At 38.0% G+C, this 21585-nt stretch overlaps 1 protein-coding gene across 3 annotated transcripts in view; it reads left to right on the forward strand.

The window, feature by feature from the left end:
* zbtb20 (zinc finger and BTB domain containing 20) overlaps positions 1–21585 on the forward strand; it is a 66831-nt gene that overhangs the window by 22002 nt on the left and 23244 nt on the right. For 2 of the 3 annotated variants that reach the window (XM_023800584.2, XM_023800586.2), the window contains exons 2-3: positions 9620–9686; positions 13064–13106. In XM_023800584.2, coding sequence (XP_023656352.1) covers positions 13097–13106 — 10 coding nt within the window. In that variant the 5' untranslated portion in view covers positions 9620–9686; positions 13064–13096. The remainder of the gene's footprint in view (positions 1–9619; positions 9687–13063; positions 13107–21585) is intronic. The other variant, XM_023800585.2, reaches the window with a different exon arrangement.

Here is a 21585-nt window from a genome sequence, read left to right on the forward strand (position 1 = left end):
AGAATACTTTTGTTAAGATGTTTCTTCTGAAATATTTCACTTTGTGTTTTAACAAAGGTCATAATTTCTCATTTCTGGAAATCTGCAATCACCATTACTTAAAAGCTAGGCCTTGTCTAAGTTGATCTGACTTAAAATCTGAGTCATTATGGCTATCTCCAACTCAGTTGATGACACTCAGGGTGACAGCACCCCCTTCTGGACAACAGAGGTAAAGCTGCTTATATAATATATATTTACCCCCCAAGAATGATATAGTGTGGTTTGAAATTCAGGGCGGCATGGTGGTGCAGTAGTTAACACTGTTACCTCTGGGACCCGGGTTTGAACCTCTGCCATGAGTGTGCATGTTCTCCCTGGGTCGTCATGGGGTTCCCTCTGGGTACTCTGGTTTCCCCCATGGTCCAGAAACATGCGTAGGCTGATTGGAGGCACCAAGTTGCCTGTAGGTATGCATGTGTGAGTGACCTGGAATAGGACACGTGGTTTCAGAAGATGGATGGATGAATTTGAAATGCTTTATATGTTGCAATATGGACAAACCATGTCTTACACAAAAACATCGAAACCTGATGGGAAATGAAAACGTCGGGTGTCTATTCCATACCTGCTACAATGAATAACAGTAGATCACACTTTCATATAGACAGTGTTTCCTGCTCCCAGTGGGGGGCAGGACAAAAAAAGTGTAGCATCATTTATGATGCAAGGGGAGTCGATTATGGATCCATCCTCCGTTTTCATTTTTCGTATCGATAAAGACAACAGTAGCTGGTCAACTTGGGCTGCTACGCCTCTTCCCCAATGTCTATCCTTTGGCCCAATTTCTCTACTGTTTGTTCTGACGAAACCTGATATCTCCATCAACTAAGGCTGGAAAAGCGTCTAGACTGGACGCAGCCGGAGTCATAGCTATTGCTACTATTGAGTCCGAAGAATTTGCTGTCCTAGACTAAGTGCAAAAGAAATTACTCCTCACTTCATCTAATATGAGAGGTGGTATATCCTATCCAGATTTGAGTTAGATTGAGTTAGATTGAGTAGATTGAGTATTCAGCATCACCTGACAGGATTATGCGATTTTCAGGACGCTAAGCCTGCTGCTGCTGTTAAGGCTGTATTGCATGATCAGAGCAGAAATCCAGCAGAGATGGAGGCACAGCAGGTGGGCTAATTGTAGGAGTCCTTTCTCCTCATGGCTCCACACTTGACCAAACAGGGGGTTCGATGTGTCTAAGCTTGGGGAAGAACAGCAGGAGTTCAAGTGGTCAGAAGAACCTGAGCTTGATAGGGACATCGATGCACCCTTTTCCCCGCCACCATCGGTGCAGGAAGTCATCTGCTAGACAGCACCTGAGGCAGCATGTCAGCGAGAACCACCGAATGACTGCTGAGACGATGCAGTTTGTCTGCTCATAGCCATCTAGCAGCGGACTTGAGGCACATTCTCTGTCAGTGGCACTGCTGATAACTGCAATGGCCAGCTGTCTGCCAGCAACAGGAATAACCTACATGCTGTTAGTTATTGTCCAACAGTAGTGATGAGTTGTCCGAGATCTGCCATTGAAGGATATGCCAAGGAAAGGAGAGCATGTTTTGGCAGTTTGAACTGACACGTGGGCATCATGAGCCGCTGCTCTGGAATTTGATGTCTGCACCAACTTACTCTCACGCAAGAAATCTTATGGCAAATCTGTATTATTACGTTATAAATCTAAAATTAGCCACATCAAAGCAATTGGGATAGTTTGCAAACCCTACAGACTATGTACAGGGTAATACTGTACAGTAACTGTCACATACATGTAAATGCGTGTGCATGTGTGTGCAGACAGGGGGGGGAGGTAGATTACAAGATGTACTGAACTTAACTAAAATCAATCCCATGCAATAATCCCTGCTGAGTTGACCCTGGTTGAACCATATATATTTTTACTATACTAAAGGTATCCGGGAAGAGAGCATTCTTGTGGTTTTCATAATATTTTTAAGCTTTCTGGCATATGAGTATTTTCATGTGCTAACAAATACAGATATAAGCTAAAACCTTTTGAATATTTTGATTTTTTTTTAAAGACACACTGTTTATTTCGGGAGTCGTGTAAATCATAAAAGCTCACCCAGAGAATACAGTGAAATATTTTATTAGAAATACTTGAATAATAATAATGGTTTAGTAATTTGTATCGTTGCTAGTTTTATTTGATAATAGATGTCTTATGTTTTGGTTTCTTTGAAATTGAAGTCTGTGCCTCTGGTTTGTTGTTTCTTTGAAAAAGAGTGCTTTGATTAAAAAAAAAAAAAAAAAAAAAAAGAAAGAAAAAGAAAAAAAAAAGCAAATATCGGCACCAGAACTGCTTTTTAAAAAAATTCGTACATGTGGTGTTTATCTACTCCCACCTAATTTTCTATTATACATTCTTTAAGTAGGATCATTCTTTAAGTAGGATCATTCTTTAAGTAGGTTATGGGAGATTTAAAAAAGATTTCCTGGAATTCAATGATTCATTTTTGGGAAGAAATATTTCATGAAAGTTAGAATGGTTGCCACACCTATCATTAGCGATGCCACCATCCCAAGGAAGTAAACAAGGTTAAGTTGATAGAAAATGGCTGCCAAGAAATGTTTCCTGATGGAGCAGTAATTGGAAAGAGTGTGTGTGCACGTGTGAGAGTGTGTGTGGGTGTGAAAGACTAAAAACAATAAGATTTTTGTTTAGAGTTAAATTAGTGTTTTTTTCTTTCCACTGAGAACAATATTGGTCATTGTTTTGACATATTTTATATTTTATTTTATTCTAGTTGGTCTTGATTTGTGGAACTCATAATCTGTAAGTAGTCTACTGGCTTGTTTCTAATTTGCAGCTTGTTCTCCATATACAGTAAATCACAAACTGGTTTATTTAAAATGTATCCGTGCTGATTACCTTACCCTGGATGTACCTTGAGGCCCATGTATTAAACAACAGCATCCGTTTTTTGGTCCGTGTATATTTGGGGCTCTTAATGTGTGTTGTGAGTGTATTTGTGTCTGTGTGTGTGTGTGTTTTTTTTGTGCTTGTGTGTTCGTGATAAAGTGTAAATATTTTATGGGCATCCTAAAGATCGTTTTCTACATGAGCAGTACAATTTGAATCTGAGTATGTAATGGACTGGTTAGTATAGCATAATGTATCAAATCAAGTCAGTATTAATTTTTAAATGTGCTACACAAAGCAAAAAAAAAATGCATCATAAAATAACATGTCTGATGCAGAAATGGATTAAAATAATGTATATTAATGGATACCTTATAGAATAGAATAGTGATACTTTATTGATCTCCAAGGGAAGGTCTTTTCGTCGGTCCAGTCGTGTTCTCCTTGAGACACTGACACTCAGCTCTGGGGCAGCCAGCACGCAGCATTCCTGGAGCAGTTGTGGGTTCGGGGCCTCGTTCAGGGGCCCGTCGGTGGCCCCAGTCTGTCGGGCCTGGGATTTGAACCAGGGGGTCACACATCGCCTGCCGTCATCCATCCAAAATGCAAAATAGTCAACCTAATTCCATCAAACTGGGCACGAGGCAGGAACACACTGGATGGGATGCCAGTCCATCACTGGCCACGGAGCCACACACAATTCACACAGTAGTGGCAATTTAGAGCCACCATTTGGTGTAACCACATGTTTTTGGACTGTCAGAGGAAACCAGGAGCCAAGGGTGGGAAGCGAATCCACAAACGTCAAGGAGCGAGGCTGCATTTGTAATTATACCTTAATTATATAATAAGCCATGAGCTCTGCTTATTGTCAAATTATCGTTGAAGACGCCTTGTAGAAAAGCTCAGGTGCATTTTTAAAGCTCATTGATCATGTTATGAAGAAAAAAACAATCTACATTCAATTCAGGATTTCAGGGGGCAGGATTTTAATTACATATTTAACGGTAGAAATTTTATGATTATTTGTCCTGTCAATAATTTACCAAATCAATATACATTCAAATCCTGCTGTAACAGGCATTAACAGGGCAATTTAATACGTATGACCTGTAAACTCCTAAAGCAAAACATTTAGCCTTATTTGAATCAAAATTCACCTTACCAGAAAAAGCTCATTAATTACCAGGCACTAGTATAAAATGGGTGGTTGAGGTATGCTGTGGTTACACTTATGGGCAACTTGTTTGTTTGTTTTTAGGATATATGACATTGTGACAAAATCAGAATTTCAGACTATGACACTAGAAAGTGAAAGAGTATCATTCTGTTTTTAGCCAAGTGAATCATTCTTGAGGTATAACTCACCAATTAGTGTATCATGAATGTAAAAAATTAAAAATATTATAAAATATTAGTTTATGCTTTACAGCAACAGCTATATTATTATTATATTATTATTATTATTATTAATAATAATAATAAGGACAAATAACAATAATAATAATATTGAGAAGAAGAATAATAATAACAATGACAATAATACAACAAATGATGATTGTTTCAATATTAATTGTTCTATTATTGGCAGCTCAGTATTGGGGTAGCGTTACTGCCTCTCGGGGTTAGGGATTTAAATCACCCCCCCAGTCTGTACATGGAGTTTGTGTGCCCACCCCCATCCTCTGGATAGACCAACTTACCCCCCTAACAATGTGCTCTTGTGAGTGTGTGTGACCCTGTACAGCAAAGGCACTTGGAAAATTCCAACGTTGTTATACATAAAAAAAATAAAATAAAATAAATAAAAATAAAACAACATTGGCAGATATTGAAAAGGATCGAAAGGTATTCCTATAAGTAGGATTTCTAAAGGTACTTATGACATAATATGGAATATTGTATTATATAACACTTAGAGAATCTGATTTTTAGGACAATATCAAAAAGATGTAACCTGCAGCAGATAATGTAACCTTTAGAGAATGTAACCTTTAGCGAATTCATGGCATTTATGTTGCACAGTGTAACCCTATAAGTATGTATCTGCATCCTGTGTTAGCCCTGCGACACATCGCTATGTTGTAAGCCATAAAATGTAAGTAATGTGTAACCTAACTTGTAGCCATGTAAGGAAGCTTCCAAGGCCTGCTGCCGTAGTGTCTGAGAGAAAGGCATACGTTCCGAGCTTACTGTCATTAGGCCTATTTTAGGGGGGCCTTAGGTATATATATATATATATATATATTGGCTTAAGTTATGAATAGCTTTTTCTATTATATATATGTTTTCCATCATGCCGAGACCATCTCTACAAGATATGGTATATATAATATATATATGGATATCTTATAGAGATGGTCTAGCCACAATTATACTCATCGGAACGACCAAGCAACTGGTCGAGGAAGAGATGATACTTAAGACTCTGAAGATCTGCACAAGCGGTCCCTGAATCCTGATTGGCTGAGAAGGAAAACCACTTGATCATGAATGACAGTACAAGAGGCATTGTGGTCATGGTCAGGTAAACCAAATTCTGGAGCCAGGGTAGTGAGAGAGAGCAGATGTGCCAATGCAACATATCATTCCTACATATGGATCTGTTGTGTACACACCGTGGAATGATCTAGATGTGAGGTACAGTAGATCTGTGAGATCTTGCACAGATGGGCCTTTGCAAAAGGAAAATGAAAAAAGAACAGCAAAACATTTTGTATAAAAAAAAACAAAAAAAAAAAAAAAAAATCAAAAATAGGACACAACACAATGCAGATACTAGCTCTGGCATAGTAAAAATATGTGATCAGATTCATCCAAGTATGTGCAAAGCCTGAACCATTGAAATGGTTAAGAGGGTACACCATATAGATCTTGGAATTTTTTGGTCGTACAGCCCATTAGCCAGGGATGATTCTCTAATGAGATGTAAAACAGCAGTGTCTTTACAGCCGCTATTCTGTGTGGGAGGTCCAAGGTCGTTCTGTCTCACAAGTTGGGCTGGGGAAGTTTATCTCACAAGAAGAGCTAATAAACAGGGGCATTAAAGGAGAGAGACGAGCAGGGAAACCCAGCAACTACAAGTCACACTCGTAACAGGTTCTTAGCTAAAGATACTTAAGGAAAGTATCCTTGTGTTATAGAAGCATCACAGAAAAATATGTGGCATAATTTCTGCGCCATACTGTTTGGAGTTTGCATTTTTGACCATCTCTATATCTCACAGATTAAAGCAGCTCACTGTAAATATTTTTATAACGTAAAAAATCAAATGCTCATGAATTTGTAACATTGATGTTTTTTGTTGTTGTTGTTGTTGCATTTGCAGCGACATAGAAGCCACTCAATTTCAGCTTGTTTGAAAAGATATTGCTTAAGCAACATAGGGCACAGTTTCATATAGGAATTCAGAAAGGATTCCCCATGTCCTCTACAGTATTCACACGTCTAAATAATTGCCTAATTTTGATATATAGAACTTTAAAATGCTGAAAGGATAGGGTATATAAGGAGAACCATAGTGCCCACCTACCTGAGGCCTGCGGAGCTCTATACCTGTCAATTTATTACTGTAGTCGTTCAAAATTTACAGAGACAAATAAAATTATAATAGAAAAGGCACCTGCACACTTACACCACAAAGATCACTTTGTCTGTCAGAATCAAAATCAGGTTAATTAGCCAAGTATGTTCACACTCAGAGGGAATTTGTTCTCTGGTTGTCAATGGCTGTCATACTATGGGAGGTGTTTTCTGCAAGAAATAAGTCGAAAATGATTTTTGCGCATAGACTTGCAAAACTAAATTGCAAAGTGGAGATTGTATTTTCATTTTATCATTTTCATACATAATCATACATATAGTAGGTATATTGTTAGGTCCAGACAATGATGGCATGCAGTCTGATTGCATGTGTGGTTGATAAATGTACAGAGTGCATGTCAGTGCACAGAATGTTGGAATAAATACAGTAAAATGGAAGGTTTGGGGAAAAAAATAATTTGGATATATTAGAGGCAAGTAAGGGCTTCATTAGAGCTGTTTTATAACTATTAGGAACACATTTATAACATAACGATGTATTTATAGCGATCTGTCAAGGGTTTTCCAGTTACAGAATGAAAGGCCCTCATTTTTTAGTTTTGGGTTTTAGTAAGTGGATGATTTAGAAATAATTATTAGTCTAGTCTGTTCATTTGGTGTAACAATGGAAGATAACTAAGTATGCCAAGTATATGTAGTAACAGTAGGAGTTGTTACAAATCTGCCAAATTACAACTCCAAGATTTTGCATGAAAATCATCTCTACTATATAACATGTAGATATGGGGGAGTTATTAGCTCATTTATTAATGAAGGGAAAGGCTTCGAATCAACAGTAGTATTGGCATAGTCATAGCAGAATGCTTACTTACCCAAAGAGTTTCTTTAAATTGTTGAGGAAAAAAACATTGTATATTTCTGAAAAGAAATTTCAGCTTAGTTTGTTGTAATATTCTAAAACCTTACTTTATCGCCTGTAAATGAACATTATGCCACAGATACATTTTTTAAGCATGCAACTTGGTTTTTTGTGCATGCAATCCAGGCCCATAATATTCTGCCTCTGTCGTTAAATATGTATTATTTATAGATTAAACATCCACTGTTTATTTTGATGTAAGCCCAAGAAACAGGCCAGTCTAGACTGCTTTCAAATATAGCTTTCAATATTTTGCACAGTTTTATGGTTTAATGAACAACTAGACCATTACATACAGTATTTCAGTTGTCCACATTTGCACGTTTCTAAAACTTATCTGTCATATTCACCATAGTCTCTGTCATTGTTTTTGTCTCTTTTGTCGTTTCTCAGTTTTTGTGGAATAAACCCGCAGCATGTGAATTTCTGCAGTTCTCTTCTACGACATTGCTGCTGCCTTCTGACTGTATTTGAACGTTTTTTTAATTGGCAGTGGTAACAAGTGCAATTTTCTACTTTGCTATAAGCAGCGCGGCTCGTCTGATTGGCCAGTCAGTTTTTGCCCCTCTACAAGAAGTACAGTGACCTCAGATTTTTCCAGATAATGCTGATGTCATTCTCTGTTTTTTTTTTTTTTTTCCCTCTTTTTTTGGTTTGGGTTCTTTCAGCTGCGGCAGAGCGTATAGTGGCAGGGCTTAAGGATGTCTGCTTGTTTTATTAAAATTTAAATGCGCCTCTTTTGGCTCCTCTATCAGCTCGCTCCTCGTCTGTCACTTGATGTAGCAGATGATGAAACTCTTATGAAAGAGACAGACATCATCTCTCCTGTTGTTTGACCTTTTGTCCCTCCGACGGTTTCTGGTGCTCAGTCGCTCTAAAAATCATGAAAACAGTGCCTCTGTTTGTGCCGGCTCTCCAAGCATATGGAAAAGAAAAGTCTATTTTTATATCTGCTTTTATTAGGAAGCGTAACATGACGTCATGTAAGGCCAGCCGATTGCGGGTTTTAAAACACGAAAGGTGGGACCCGTATTGTGGGAAGTGAAAATGTGCACTTTTAACCAGGATATAAAGTGTTGTCAAATGGCTTAACGTAAGAAAATGTATTTTCTTATTTTGGGTGTTTTACAATTTGCAGTAGTAGGTGTATATTTTTACAGTCATTAATATTTAATGTATTAGAGGAAATAGAGAGGTAGTCTGGAAGCAAAGGGCACGAGGACGGAGAACATTGAGGTAGTGATTGCTCTCCATCACAGGACGTGCACACGGATGATCACACACTGCGGGCTGTTCGGCTGAAAGCGCTAGTGGTTGGTGTATGTAGGTGTTAGTCTTACCATGAGACTGACGGATTTTAGCCCATTTTGCCATCCTCACGGTCACAAGATGTAAATGGTAAATGTTTGTTGTGCGGCAGATTTTTATCGTGGTGGAATCCCCCCCCCCGCCATTTTTGATGGCTCACTGTTTCACCACATTTTACAGGTTTTTCATCACTCAGCTCTGCGTTTGTTTTCTGCAGTTGGGTTGAAATGCGTGTATGAATAAATGCGCTGATTTTTAAAAACCATCGGTTGGGGTAAAAGTCATCTGAAGAAAATATCCCATTTATAATCGCCCACCGTTAACATTATCACACCTACAGAAATAGACACATCCAATCGGGGACGCTTTGGATTCTGGTACATATGCTTTCACAAGACAAATCGAAAACAAAACAAATGACAGGTAAAAGGAAATAAATTTTTCATTACCTGTATATTAGCTAGGTTACCACCAGCAAGGACGTAATGATAGGGTTGGAAAAATACAAAATACATCCTGATTGGTGTAGAGAGATAAGCGTTTCTTTGAAAACATTTATCTTCTGCGTTGTCACTGGCAGTCAGTGGTTAAAACCTTTGTGTAGGAAAACATTTTGAAAACAGAGGGCTAGATTCTGGCCTTGTGATGAAGGACATGGACTCTGTCCAAGTCTCTGCAAGGTCCTGCTGTGATACTCTTGAATAAAACAATAATTCAGTCAGGGACCTGTTGAATTAAATCACTTTCAGAATTTGCAAAAAGTTGGCATTGTCTAACTTTTGGAATGTGAAATATGTTTTGATTTTCATGCAGCATATATTTAACTATAAATAAAAATTCTTACAGAATATTACAGAATAAATAAGTCTTGGTTACCATCAGTGTAATGATGTAAGAGACCAGTAACACCTACATTCTTTAACTCTTTCAGTTTTCGAAGAAAGTTATCAAGGGCTGATCACAGAGGCTACGATCAATTTGAATAAATTCTGTTTGAGGTAAGTGCTTTCATTATTTCTTAAGTGTAATTCAAATTGTGTTTTTGTGAATTTGGCAGAATGACCTTTTTGCTGACTCTCAACCCCTCAGGCATTGCCCTTAATAGATGTGTTCCTCCTAACACATGTAAAGGGTGGTATACTATAGCTGAATGTTTGCACGTATGTTTCTGTGCACAAAAAAGGAGGTGTCTCTACTGCAGTTTGGTACAAAAAATCATCAGCATCATTTCTTAGGCTGTACATCTTCTGTCTGAGTGAGGATGATTTAGAGAGCACACCAACAGAGGCCAAATTTGTAGGAATGTAAATGATTGTATCATTCTTCATTGGATATTGCAAGACTCCTGCATCAATATTAAAATGTTTTTAGCGTAGTTCTGTATAGCTCTGAGTTAAATAGGCTTGTCTGAAAAATATGTTATCCCATTCAAAGTATAAAAGTTTATCAAGCATTTGTTTTTCCTGTCAGAGTCTGGGTTGAGGGTTGAAGATGGATGGATGGATGGATGGATGGATGATGGATTTTAACTACAATTTTTCACGTCTGATTTTTCAGTAGCAAAGGTCATATTTTCACCCAGTTGACAGTTATGTCAGAATTCCTGAAGTAGGGAAGGACAGGATCCAGAACGAACATTTACCATCTATTAATACTGGTAAATATTTCTAGAACAAATAGTTCCGGCTTGTAGGGAATGGGAAATTTCATAAGAATGAGATGCACTGAAGAAATGATATATTTTGTTTTCGATGTAGGATAGGTTCATGAGAGTCTAAATTTGGAATTTTGAGCAGGTCCGACTATACAAAGCCTGATGATGCATAGGCATTATGATAAGGCTAGACTCAAGTTACAGTCTGTAAGCAGTTTTGTAAAAGTGAGATGTGGTGGAGAAATGGTAGATTTTGCTTACAGTTCATTTTAATACTGCTTTATAATGGTAATGGTAATAATGGCTGAATTTCATTGAAATGATGTTAAAGAAATCATTGTTACTATTATTAAACCATGTGGTTGTTCAGGAGCTGAAAGTCAAATTTGCATAGATTTATATATATTTTTAATAGTGTCCATGAATTTACATTAATAGGTGGTGTCAGTGACTTTGATTAGCTGATATATATATAGCCTTTCCAAATGGTTTCACTTTGGAACTGTTTGACAAGCTCCTGAATTTGTGTGGAGTTTTGAAAATTTTAGCATTACAAAATATGCTGGACTGCTAGATTGTTTCCCTAAGAGGGCTACATGCAAAAAAAACGTGCACTTAGAAAGAGAAGGCTGCTTTATTTTCAAAAAAGAAGGAAATTGGTTTGACAATTATGTCCCAAATGGTAGAAGAGAACGAAGAATAAAAATTGCTAACAACTTGACTGGAGGCCATGCAGCAAAAGAATACATTAACAATTAAATTACAGTACAAATAAACCAATTTCATTTTTTTCCCAAGGTTTAACAGTGTATGATTTGATTTGTACTGATCAAGTTACTAGTTACTACTAATTACAAATATGTAACTTTGTGTCTTTTAATATTTGTTTCAAGTTTTATTAATATGAAAACTACCAATGATTTTTACATAGTCATCTACTCACTCTCAGCCAATGGAAGGTCCACAGAGGGTTTTCATTCCTGAATTAAATTAAGAAATGAATAAACCAAGAAGAAACTTAATAACACTTAATAAATAAACTTACTTATAATGCAGTAGGTTGTGAGGCTTCAAACATATAATGTAAACGTACAATTTTTCGGGCAAAACAGAAAATACAGCTAAATAAATAAAATAAAGTTATTACTTAATTTTTTTGTTTAGTTATTGTTATTTAGATTTGAAAAGATTAATACAGCTTTTCAGTTTGAGGGAAAACATGGCTGTGTCATAGCAGGGAACTGAACGCTATAACGTCAGAATGTATACAGGCAGTTCTCAGTCGATATAAGTAACCCATCCCACAAACGCTGGAGTTTACATTCCCATTGAATTTGCGTTGCCTTATAGCAAAAAACATATAAGCCAAACATATACTACTAGTACATACTAGAGAACACATATACAGACGTATACCACCTTTTTGTGTTAGCGCTTCTGTAAACACTACGTATCAGAGATTTTTGCGTCTTACAATAAGTTGTTTTTTTGCATAAATTGAGAGCTGTATTTATGTGCAGTTTTAGTCGACATTATTGGCACGTCTGAACTTTTTGAATGTCCTGCAATATCATCACAAATAATTGGGAAATGTACTGATTTTGCTTCATCAGTGTATTTACTATATCCAAAACTTATTCAACAAAAAGATACATTTTCAATATAAATGTAGTGAATTAACAGGAATAAATAATAGAAATAAACAGAATATTATCTGGACAGCATTAAAGACATCCTTCCCTAATATTTTGTCGCAGAACCCTTAGCAACAAGGACAGAACCCTTAGCAACAAGGACCACCTAGAATTGTTTCGTGTAGCAGTCTGTAAGCTTCCTGCACTTGTCCCCTAGTACTTTCCACTACTCTTCAGTTGCAGTTAGTTTCAGTTGATTGAATGCTTGCAAGGTTCTTTTTTCACAATGATATATTTTAGTTCATTCCAAAGATTTTCAATCAGATTGAGATCAGGACTCACTGGTCATTTTCTTTCTCTTGGATGTGCTTTGGATCATCATGCTGCTGGAGCAATCGTGATGTTTGACCCAAACCTGTTTTCTGACACTGGGAGGCAGATTTCCTCTTAAATGCCTCAGTAATCCTCTGATTTCACGATTCATTTAATACATTCGTCAGCTTAATTTTGTCAGCCTTAAACCAAAAGCTGCTCTGCATTGCTAAAGATCTCTACTTCATCTGTCCATAGATAATTTCCCTGAGTATTGTGATTTCTCTAGGTAAGTTTTAGAAAATAGCAGTTTTGCCTTTTAATGTTTCTTTTCCAGTAGTGCTGTCCACCTTGGCCTTCTTGGTTTAGTGTGATATGGGTTGAACCCATTCCTCCAGATTGCACCAGGTCACCCTTAAGCCTTGTGTGTGTTTTACCAAACTTTGAAGGCTTCTCTGATCAATTTTGTTCTTCCTACTATGTCCCGGGAGGTTCTTGATAGTTCTATGAGCAGCAAACTAATTAATAACATTGGGAACTGTTGAAACAGGGATACCAAGGTCTTTGGAAATGGCCTTGTACCCTTTAGAATTTTTATGCTTGGTGATAATAGCATTTCTTATCATTGTGAAAAAGGAACTGGGTCTAAAATTGGTCCTTTTAAGCATTAAAGCCATCATTCATTGGGTAATTCGAGTCATGTGAGGACCCAAAATTTATCACAGGTGAGTCTAATTTAACTGCAATGCCAATCTGGTTTTTTTTTTTCCCCCAGACTGATTTGAATTCTTGAAAAGGGTACCAATAAATGTGGCAAGGTAATATTTCAGTTTTTGTACATTTTCCACACATTCTTTTTTAGATTTTGATTATTTTATACTGTGCTTTTTTTGTATCAGCCGTTCTGTAACATGACTATTTAGACACAAGCTCTTTCGCTATACATCTTTTTCCAGGAGATATTGTGCTTGATGTATATAAAATTCAGAGGTGCCAATTAACGATCGTCAGCTGCACCTGTGTCATGCGGCCTTAGTGAGGTTGTTCCTCTGAAGAACCACAAAGCACCACATGGTCTTGCACCGCTTCACCTCACTGGCCTCCTGACCCCTATCTCTCCCCTCATTCTCTCCGGTCATCTAGCTGTAATCTGCTCCTTGTCCCTCGCGTCAGGCTTCTCACTTTGGGTGGTAGGTGATTCAGTGCCACTGCCCCCAAACTCTGGAATCCTCTTCCTCAGTCTCTCCATGACTGTTCTTCACTTTCCACTTTTAAATCTGACTTAACTTTGCTGTTTAATGAACATTTCTCTTCCTGTTCTACTTAGTTGTGTGTGTTTTTCCTCCTTGTAAAGTGACCTTGGGTTTGCAAATGGTGCTGTATAAATGTAGCTTATTATTATCAATATTATTATTATTATTATTATTATTATTATTATTTTATTAACTACAAATTGAAGCCCTCCAAGGCAGGCACATGCTGACAGTGTGTTGACCCAGGCTCACTCCCTCTTCTGCCCTTCATTAGTGAGCTCAGAATCCGCCCCCATTTTCCATTCATCTCTGTCCATGAATCGTGAAATTATCATGTGGTAAACTGCGCTTGAATTTGAATGGAAGTAGCCCTCTCTGGTCAGGTAGAGGTTTAACTAAATTGGATGAATGAAAACTGGATGCATCCCCAGACTGAACATTTCCCAAAGGATGTGTATGAGAGATTGTAATCTGTGTAGTGAATTTAAAAGCTATGAAAGATTCCCGGATCTTTCACGAGTAGGTTTTTTAAAACTATTCTTCTCTTTTCTTTTTTCATGTGGACAATTTTGAACCTGTAACAGATGGAGTGAACAAATGGTTATTTCATATGGGACCCCTTACACAAGAATGCATGAAACTGCATCAGAGCTCGGCCCAAATTCTGCCACACAATAGGGTTTGAATAATACCACTATGGTATAGGAGGAGAGAGAGAAACCAAGGTTGGCAGGAAAGATGATAAACATGACAGGGTCTGCAAAAGGCATCAGATTTAGCCTGGACCCACAATGCACAGCTCTTTATGTTAGCCAGCCAGGAATAAAAACCAAAATTTTAGGCAACACAACACTTCCATTAGAATTTGAAACATTTGTTTATTAAATCCTTTGGTCTTACCATTCCATAAATCACTTGGTACAGTATACATTTATGTTGGCAGGAATATTCTGAAAGAAATTTAGAAGTTACTATGGTCATTTTCATATCTTTGCAAACAGTTCAGTGATAAGGAATGCAACCTTTGGAAATAGTTTTATTTGAATAATTTCCTGGAATAATGAAAATGAATGGGACTGAGGGCGCTCAGCTATTTAAAAACGGGTTCAGAAGATAGAAGATTAAATTGTGCAAGGACGTGTTTAACAGATACATTCACATTTTTGCTAATTCTATATGCATGCACCGAATTGCTTCAAAAATGTTTATTTTAGGCAACCTGGGTAATAGGGACAGTAATATACAGCAATGGCAGCAATTATTTACAAAAAATATTACTCTGTGCGCATAGCATCCTTATATAATTCCTTGAAACAAAATCAATTTCCTGAAAAAGAGACAATAGAGATTCATGAGCTTTGTCAATCTCTTACCATTGATGCCTACACAGAAGTGTACAAAGATGTATCCATGAAATAGATTGCCAAAAACAGGTTTCTGCAGCAATGAAAATAAGCACAGCTGTGTGGTTAAATGCTTTTCAGCTTTTTAGCATCTAACAAAAACAGCGGTCATATGATTTCATACTTTGAAGACATATGAAGCTCCATTTTACTGTAAAAAGCATGTCACCATTTTAAAACTCATTTTTGTGCTTCTGCTGTAATGTTAGAATAAGTTGAAATCTTGCCTTTGTCATAGCAACAAATTTTGGTATCTGTGTTTTATGAAGTAAATGGGTGTTTATCCGTAGACTTCAGCAAAGGTATGGAGGGCTAAAGCACAGGGCAAGGACCCATTTTTGAGGATTCCTTATTTTTTTTTCAAACTGAAGATGTATCTTGACAGAATTTTAAATGTTTTCTTTCTGATTGCCACAGAGGCCTTGGTATCAGGGGGAAAAAAACTGATTTAATTATTTCTTATTGAAAAGAGGAGTAGTGCTAGACAGCAAAGAATACATTTGTAGTGTATCAAAATATTTATATTGATTTTCAGGGATTGTGAGTTTGTGATGAAACAAAAACATTATTGTCTGTAGGCATTGCTCTTAAAAGCTTTTTCTGTTTAAAGACATAATACCCTGTGAGAATACTGTCAAAGACGCCTTTAATTAAAGAAATAAAAAGGAATGTGCACTTGTTCTTTGATTGCATGTGGAGCAGCACTCTTTGTTACACTACAGTATATATATATACATACATATATATACATACAAAAACACACACACAAACATAGTGGGTACTGAAAACATAAACTAATGTCTTTGTTGTCATTTGAAGGAAAATGATTACCGACTTCTCTATGTCATGAGCAGAGTTGGGTAATTCAGGTCCAGAGAGTAAAAGTCCAGACCGAGATTTTGTTTCAACCACCCAGTTGAGCATAAAGAGTCACAGTCACAGAGTACTCAACTGGTTGGTTGAAACAAAACTCTCTGGACCTGAATTACTCAACTCTGGTCATGAGTGTGTAATTTGCTTTTTGTCAGAGAGCATATTCATCTGAGCAGGATACTGCATTGCAAAATATGGTTTCCTCTGAAGCAATTTAGTTTTGACCTGTTTGAACCTAGTGCACCTTGAGTTGATGCTCATGCTGTAATCCAGCTTGGTGAGCTGCTTTGTAAGTTCTCGATCTTACAGTAAGGCTTGTGCAATACTCAATGGCAGTGGTGAGTACCTATGGACAGTGGTTGCTTCATTGACATTTCACATTGATGAGTCTTGGCCACCCAACGCTCTGTTGGCGGTTAATGTTTTTTCCCTCCTCAGACCACTCTCAGAAGGTATTCACCACTCAACTGGTTCCATACCCTGGAAATAATGGAATTGGAAAGTTGGTCATAAGCTTCACTGGATCAGGTCCTAGAAGCTCTTCAGAAGTCCACGTTTTTGACCGATGTGATCATGATTTGTCTTGCAGTTGCTTAGCTAGTTTGTTTGGGTGCATGTTCTCTATGAGCTAACAGTCCCCTTTGCCTGTCAACAATGCACCGGTCCTGTAAATTTGCTCTTTATCACTTTGTTGACAAGGAATGTTGAAATCTGAGCATGTGTTTTTTCTAGTGTAGTATTCAACAGGATTATAAGTGAACTTTGAGCTTTGCCACAAGGCTGAGTACAGCTCATTTTTTCAAGACCCGGTGGCTTGTTACTAGCAGTTACTTGCCATCTGCTAGTTTCTTGGAAACTTTTTCTGATTTGTGATTTTGTGGCAATATATACAAATAAGTTTAAATATGAATTAACAATGGTAAGAGAAGTGGTAAAATGTATATATAATGTAATATTTATATAATGTGCATATATATAATATCTGTAGGTATGTATTATTATGTTCATAGCTACCAAATGATACTTGCTCATGTATGGGATCGTCTTCATACATGTGATTTGTTTCGGTTTTGGATACATACAGGGTTGGCAACTTTGCTCAGCTGGCTGGAATAAGATTTTCAATCCGAGACACGTCTGCACACACATTTACACGCATGCAACTTTTTTTTTTTTATTTATTTTTTTTTAACCTTGTAGATAGTCTGATGGGTTTGTTAATTACAGATATACAACGCGATTTGAAATGTTCAAATGCCATGGTTTTTATGACAGTAAACTTAATGGCTTACAAAAAGCACTACTTTCATGCTAAGCAAATGTTGTGCACCAACATGTATTGAAAACATGCATTGTGATCAGAGTTGGCATTTTGCTGTTTCGTTGTGTCTGATATTTATAGCCCTAACCACCTAAATTCCTTCCGTGGGATTTGGACATCCCCAAGTTTGTTGTAACAATGAGATGCTTGCTCGCATGTCTCATGCAGTCTGCCAGTTAACTGTATATTAGCACGGAAGAACAGTAACTAGCATAATCAGACAATGACAACATAAGCAGCAGTGCAGTCAATAAATAGCATCAATGGTAGTGGTGAATAACACAAAACCATGCAAAATTCTATCCCAAAAACAAACAGCAAGTAGAATGGTGGTAATGAATAGAAGGTGCAAATGACCAGCAGTTTAATCTGCAGCACCCTTATTATCAGACATTGAGTAGCCTGATAGCCTGTGGGTATATACAGATACTGAACCGTGGGCTATGTGATCTACCTGAAGCGGAAGTGAAGTGGTTATGCAGGGTGATTGGAGTCCCTGATGATTCCTGTCTGTCTGAGGCAAGCTGTGGTAAAAATGCCCTGAAGTGTGAAGGCACATGTGTGCTAGTGATGGGCTGGGCTGTCTGCAGGACGCTCTGCAGGACGCTCTGCACGACGCTCTGCAGCACACTGCAGTGCTCCGCCAGGCACTTTCCCTCTCTTAGCGCTTAGATATTTACCAACATTGTAAGTTTGTCTCACAAAGAAATGTGTATGATAATTACATCTAAATGTCGGCCTTTTTAGCCAGATCAGTGTGAAAGCATTATAGTTCATTGAAGAGCTTACAGTGATGTAGCTGAAGCCAAGCTGATGTGGAGCCACGAGTAATGAGGACTGTAGTGGGGTGAGTCGTGGTTAAGTATGATGTGGCAGATCCCTGACATCTTTGTTATTGCAGTGAATTGTAAGAGAAGCCACTTGAAACGCACAGCACATGATTGCCGACTTCTCTCTGTCATGAGCAGAGTTGGGTAATTCAGGTCCAGAGGGTAAAAGTCCAGACCGAGATTTTGTTTCAACCACCCAGTTGAGCATAAAGAGTCACAGTCACAGAGTACTCAACTAGTTGGCTGCAACAAAATCACGGCCTGGACTTTTACTCTCTGGACCTGAATTACCCAACTCTGGTCATGAGTGTGTAGTTTGCTTTTTGTCAGAGAACATATTCATCTGAGCAGGATACTGCATTGCAAAATATGGTTTCCTCTTAAACAATTTGGTTTTGACCTGTTTATGTTATGACAGTACATACATATGCACAGTAAGTTAAATCACCTACTATAAGGCAAGAAAAGATGGCCTGTTTTACTGAAAGACAAAACTGGTGAAAAAGTCATTTTCATCAGCATAAATGAAATTATGTACTTTTAAATATTTTAAAATGTAATGGTGGAAGCAATGAGAAGGATTAATGGCAGCCTTTTATGAGTTATTGATGGCTTAAGGGATTTCAGATTTGTGCAGGTGGCATTGTTGATGTAGAAGAAAGATCTTTTTGTTTATAGTTTGTGCTGTTGAACTACGGTTTTTATGGTGCTGACCTCTCATATGCCTGAGAAAATATTGCATGTGCCATTAAATTATGATTAATTACTTGTCACACGATTCACTAAAGTATGGGAGGGTAACGTGGGCCAAATATAAATGAGAAAAGAGAAGGAAAGAAATGAAAAGAAGAAAACAGGCGTCAGCACATGCAATTAAAATTTATATTTTTTAAGCTAACGTTTTATGTTAACCCTATAAGAACTAACCTCATAGCTTAACTCTGCTGTGGCTGAACATACAAACAAGAAATAAATAAAAAAAATATATGACTTAATGTAAAATGGCTTCTAACAAAAATAAAGTTTATTTCTGTGCATAAGACATAAGGGAACAATGGACTAGGTATGAAACTTAGTAACTAGGAGCATGTTGGCGTGCATGTGATGTGTGGGGGTAGTATTCTGATAGTGGCACTATTTGTTTAAATTGATGTATATTTTCATTTTATGACTTTCTTCTTTTCATTTTAATTAGAGCACTTCCTTACCTCATTTACACAGTGCCAGGTTCGGTTAGACTAGTTTTGACCAGTTTTATTTGACCCAAATGTTCTTACCTCTAACAAAAAAGGGTGACATCACTGCCCTGGATGCTGAGGAATTTTGGCAAATGAATGAAATGCCAATCCTGTGAGATGCACATCATGTTCGAGGAAGCAGTGTTTGTTCCAGGAAGCGCGCTAAACTACGACCTTGGCTGCCAGAATGTGACGACGGAGACGTGTGTCAGGCCGTCAGGGGCTACTTCTGCACAGAGGATGCCATTCCTCTGCAAACTCTCAGAACAGTACAGTTTAAGCACCAGTCTTGATTGGTCGTGTTAGCCAAATACAGTTCACAAAATTAAGAGCTTTTAAAATTTTTTTATTGTTGTCACATGCTGTCAAGTTAATGTGAACTACAGACAACTGTATGAATGGAATTTCTTCAGAATGTCATGTGTTCTGTATGAGGCTACATGTTTCCCAATGGGTGAACCTGTCTGTCTGTCTCTGTCTGTCTGTCTAGAGCTTAGTCTACTACAAAATAAGACTAAAGTAAGATTGAAAGTTTAGGCTTGATGTTGTCAGTCAGTATTGTAACCACAGAGGTACAGACAAGGCTGCCCCCCCTGCAGATGTGCCCCAACACTTAGTTGTATCCATTTCTATACATTTTCTTGTCTACTATCCTCTAGCTCGTGGCGAGCCGATCGCAGGCCAGTCTCTCGGTGCCCTCCATCCTCTCTCTCCCCCCCCCCGTTACTCCCAGACCAGACCAAAGTTTGGCTCGTTGCCAGGTTTCCTGCCTTTGCAGATGCTCTTCCCAGCTTCCTTTGAATCTAATGGTGGCACTTTTTGCCCATAATTGCTATTGTCCAGCCTTTTTCAAGCATTCATATTATACTTTTTATATATTCAACTGTTGCATGTTTCTGCCATGCTCGGAACTTATTTTTACATTGTCCATCTACGTTCTCATCTGCATAGTTATACGGTGCTCATTCAGTGCAGCAACATGTTGGATATCAGACGGTGCAGAAACATGTTAACACAAAATGCAATAACATATGCTTTCTAAGGCTTTAACTAAGAATCCACTTTTGTTTGACCAGTTCATAATGCATTGTTATGAACCTCAGCTCATAGGACGTATCATATGGTGTGAGATGCTTCATCCCCGCCTTCACTAAACAATCTTAGTCCGGCTCACCACAATAACCGCTCTGGAGGCGGCCTTTGTCAGGAATAGCTACAATGTAACTGAAAAACCTGTACAACTGAAAAGGGAACCGGATTCTTGAAATATAATGAAACAACAATACTCCCTCTCTAGCAGTAAACACATCCCGAAGAAGTGTCACAGTTCCTGAAAGCCACTAGTGAACGGGTGAGTGCTTCTTCTCCTTGGTCCTCGCCTAGGGGTCTAACGCCACCCCCTACAAGTGGAATAATTTTCGGCCCTCCAATAGATCACAGCAGCCCTAAAACGAATCAAGAGGCGCAAAAGGCATAGCAACAGAGAACAGGAGTAGGTCATAACAAGACACACAGACACACACACACACACACACAAACTAATACAAAATAGTCTTCAACCTATTCTTCGGAACACACATTGAGATGTTGCTAAACACTTAAACACTTAGTAAGTACTTATTCTTATGCACAGTTTCCCTACATGAATACATACATTTAATCACATATACATCATAGTAAAATACTGAAAGAGAATCGTTGGGGTTCCTTGCTGTAAGCAGTGGGACAGATGTCCACCACAAGAGAGTCTTGCGTGGTATCCGATTGCAAGCCGCAAAATCACTGGCCCACCTCAGAACTGTCTGCGTGCAGCTCTCAGCTGAGCTCTGCTTTTAGAAGGACAGTTTTTCCGCCATCCCCATGAGCGGAAGGCCCAGAACCACCAATGCCTCTCCTACTCTTAGAACCCAGTTCCTGACATAACACTAGAACTTCACGCCTTAGAGAAGAAAAACACTATGTTGTCCACTAGCTTAGTATTCTCCATAACCAATGGAATCATCAAATTATGCCCAATATACATCCACTAGAATTAAGTAAAACCTACGTATATTCAAGCAGTGTGCAAAAAAACAAAACAAAAAACAGGCAAAAGAAGGATGCTATTTACAGGGCATTCTTAGAAAGTAACACTAAGTTCATATTTTCAAGGGTGCTGTGGAACCACTTAGCACATACATTCCCTATGGGGTGGAATTGGTTAACGTTCTGCTCTGAATGGATGTATTTCGGAAATCCCGAGACTCGTTGGCAGGGTCATGTTTGTGTTTATTAACTGATTTTGATAACGGAAAGTGTTTGCCCCTTTGAAATAATCAAAACACTGGACTTGCTAAGACGGTGTTTCTCAAAACCGGTCCTTGAGGACCCCAGACAGTC

Source organism: Paramormyrops kingsleyae, chromosome 18 (assembly GCF_048594095.1).
Source record: "Paramormyrops kingsleyae isolate MSU_618 chromosome 18, PKINGS_0.4, whole genome shotgun sequence".
Taxonomy (NCBI): Eukaryota; Metazoa; Chordata; class Actinopteri; order Osteoglossiformes; family Mormyridae; genus Paramormyrops; species Paramormyrops kingsleyae.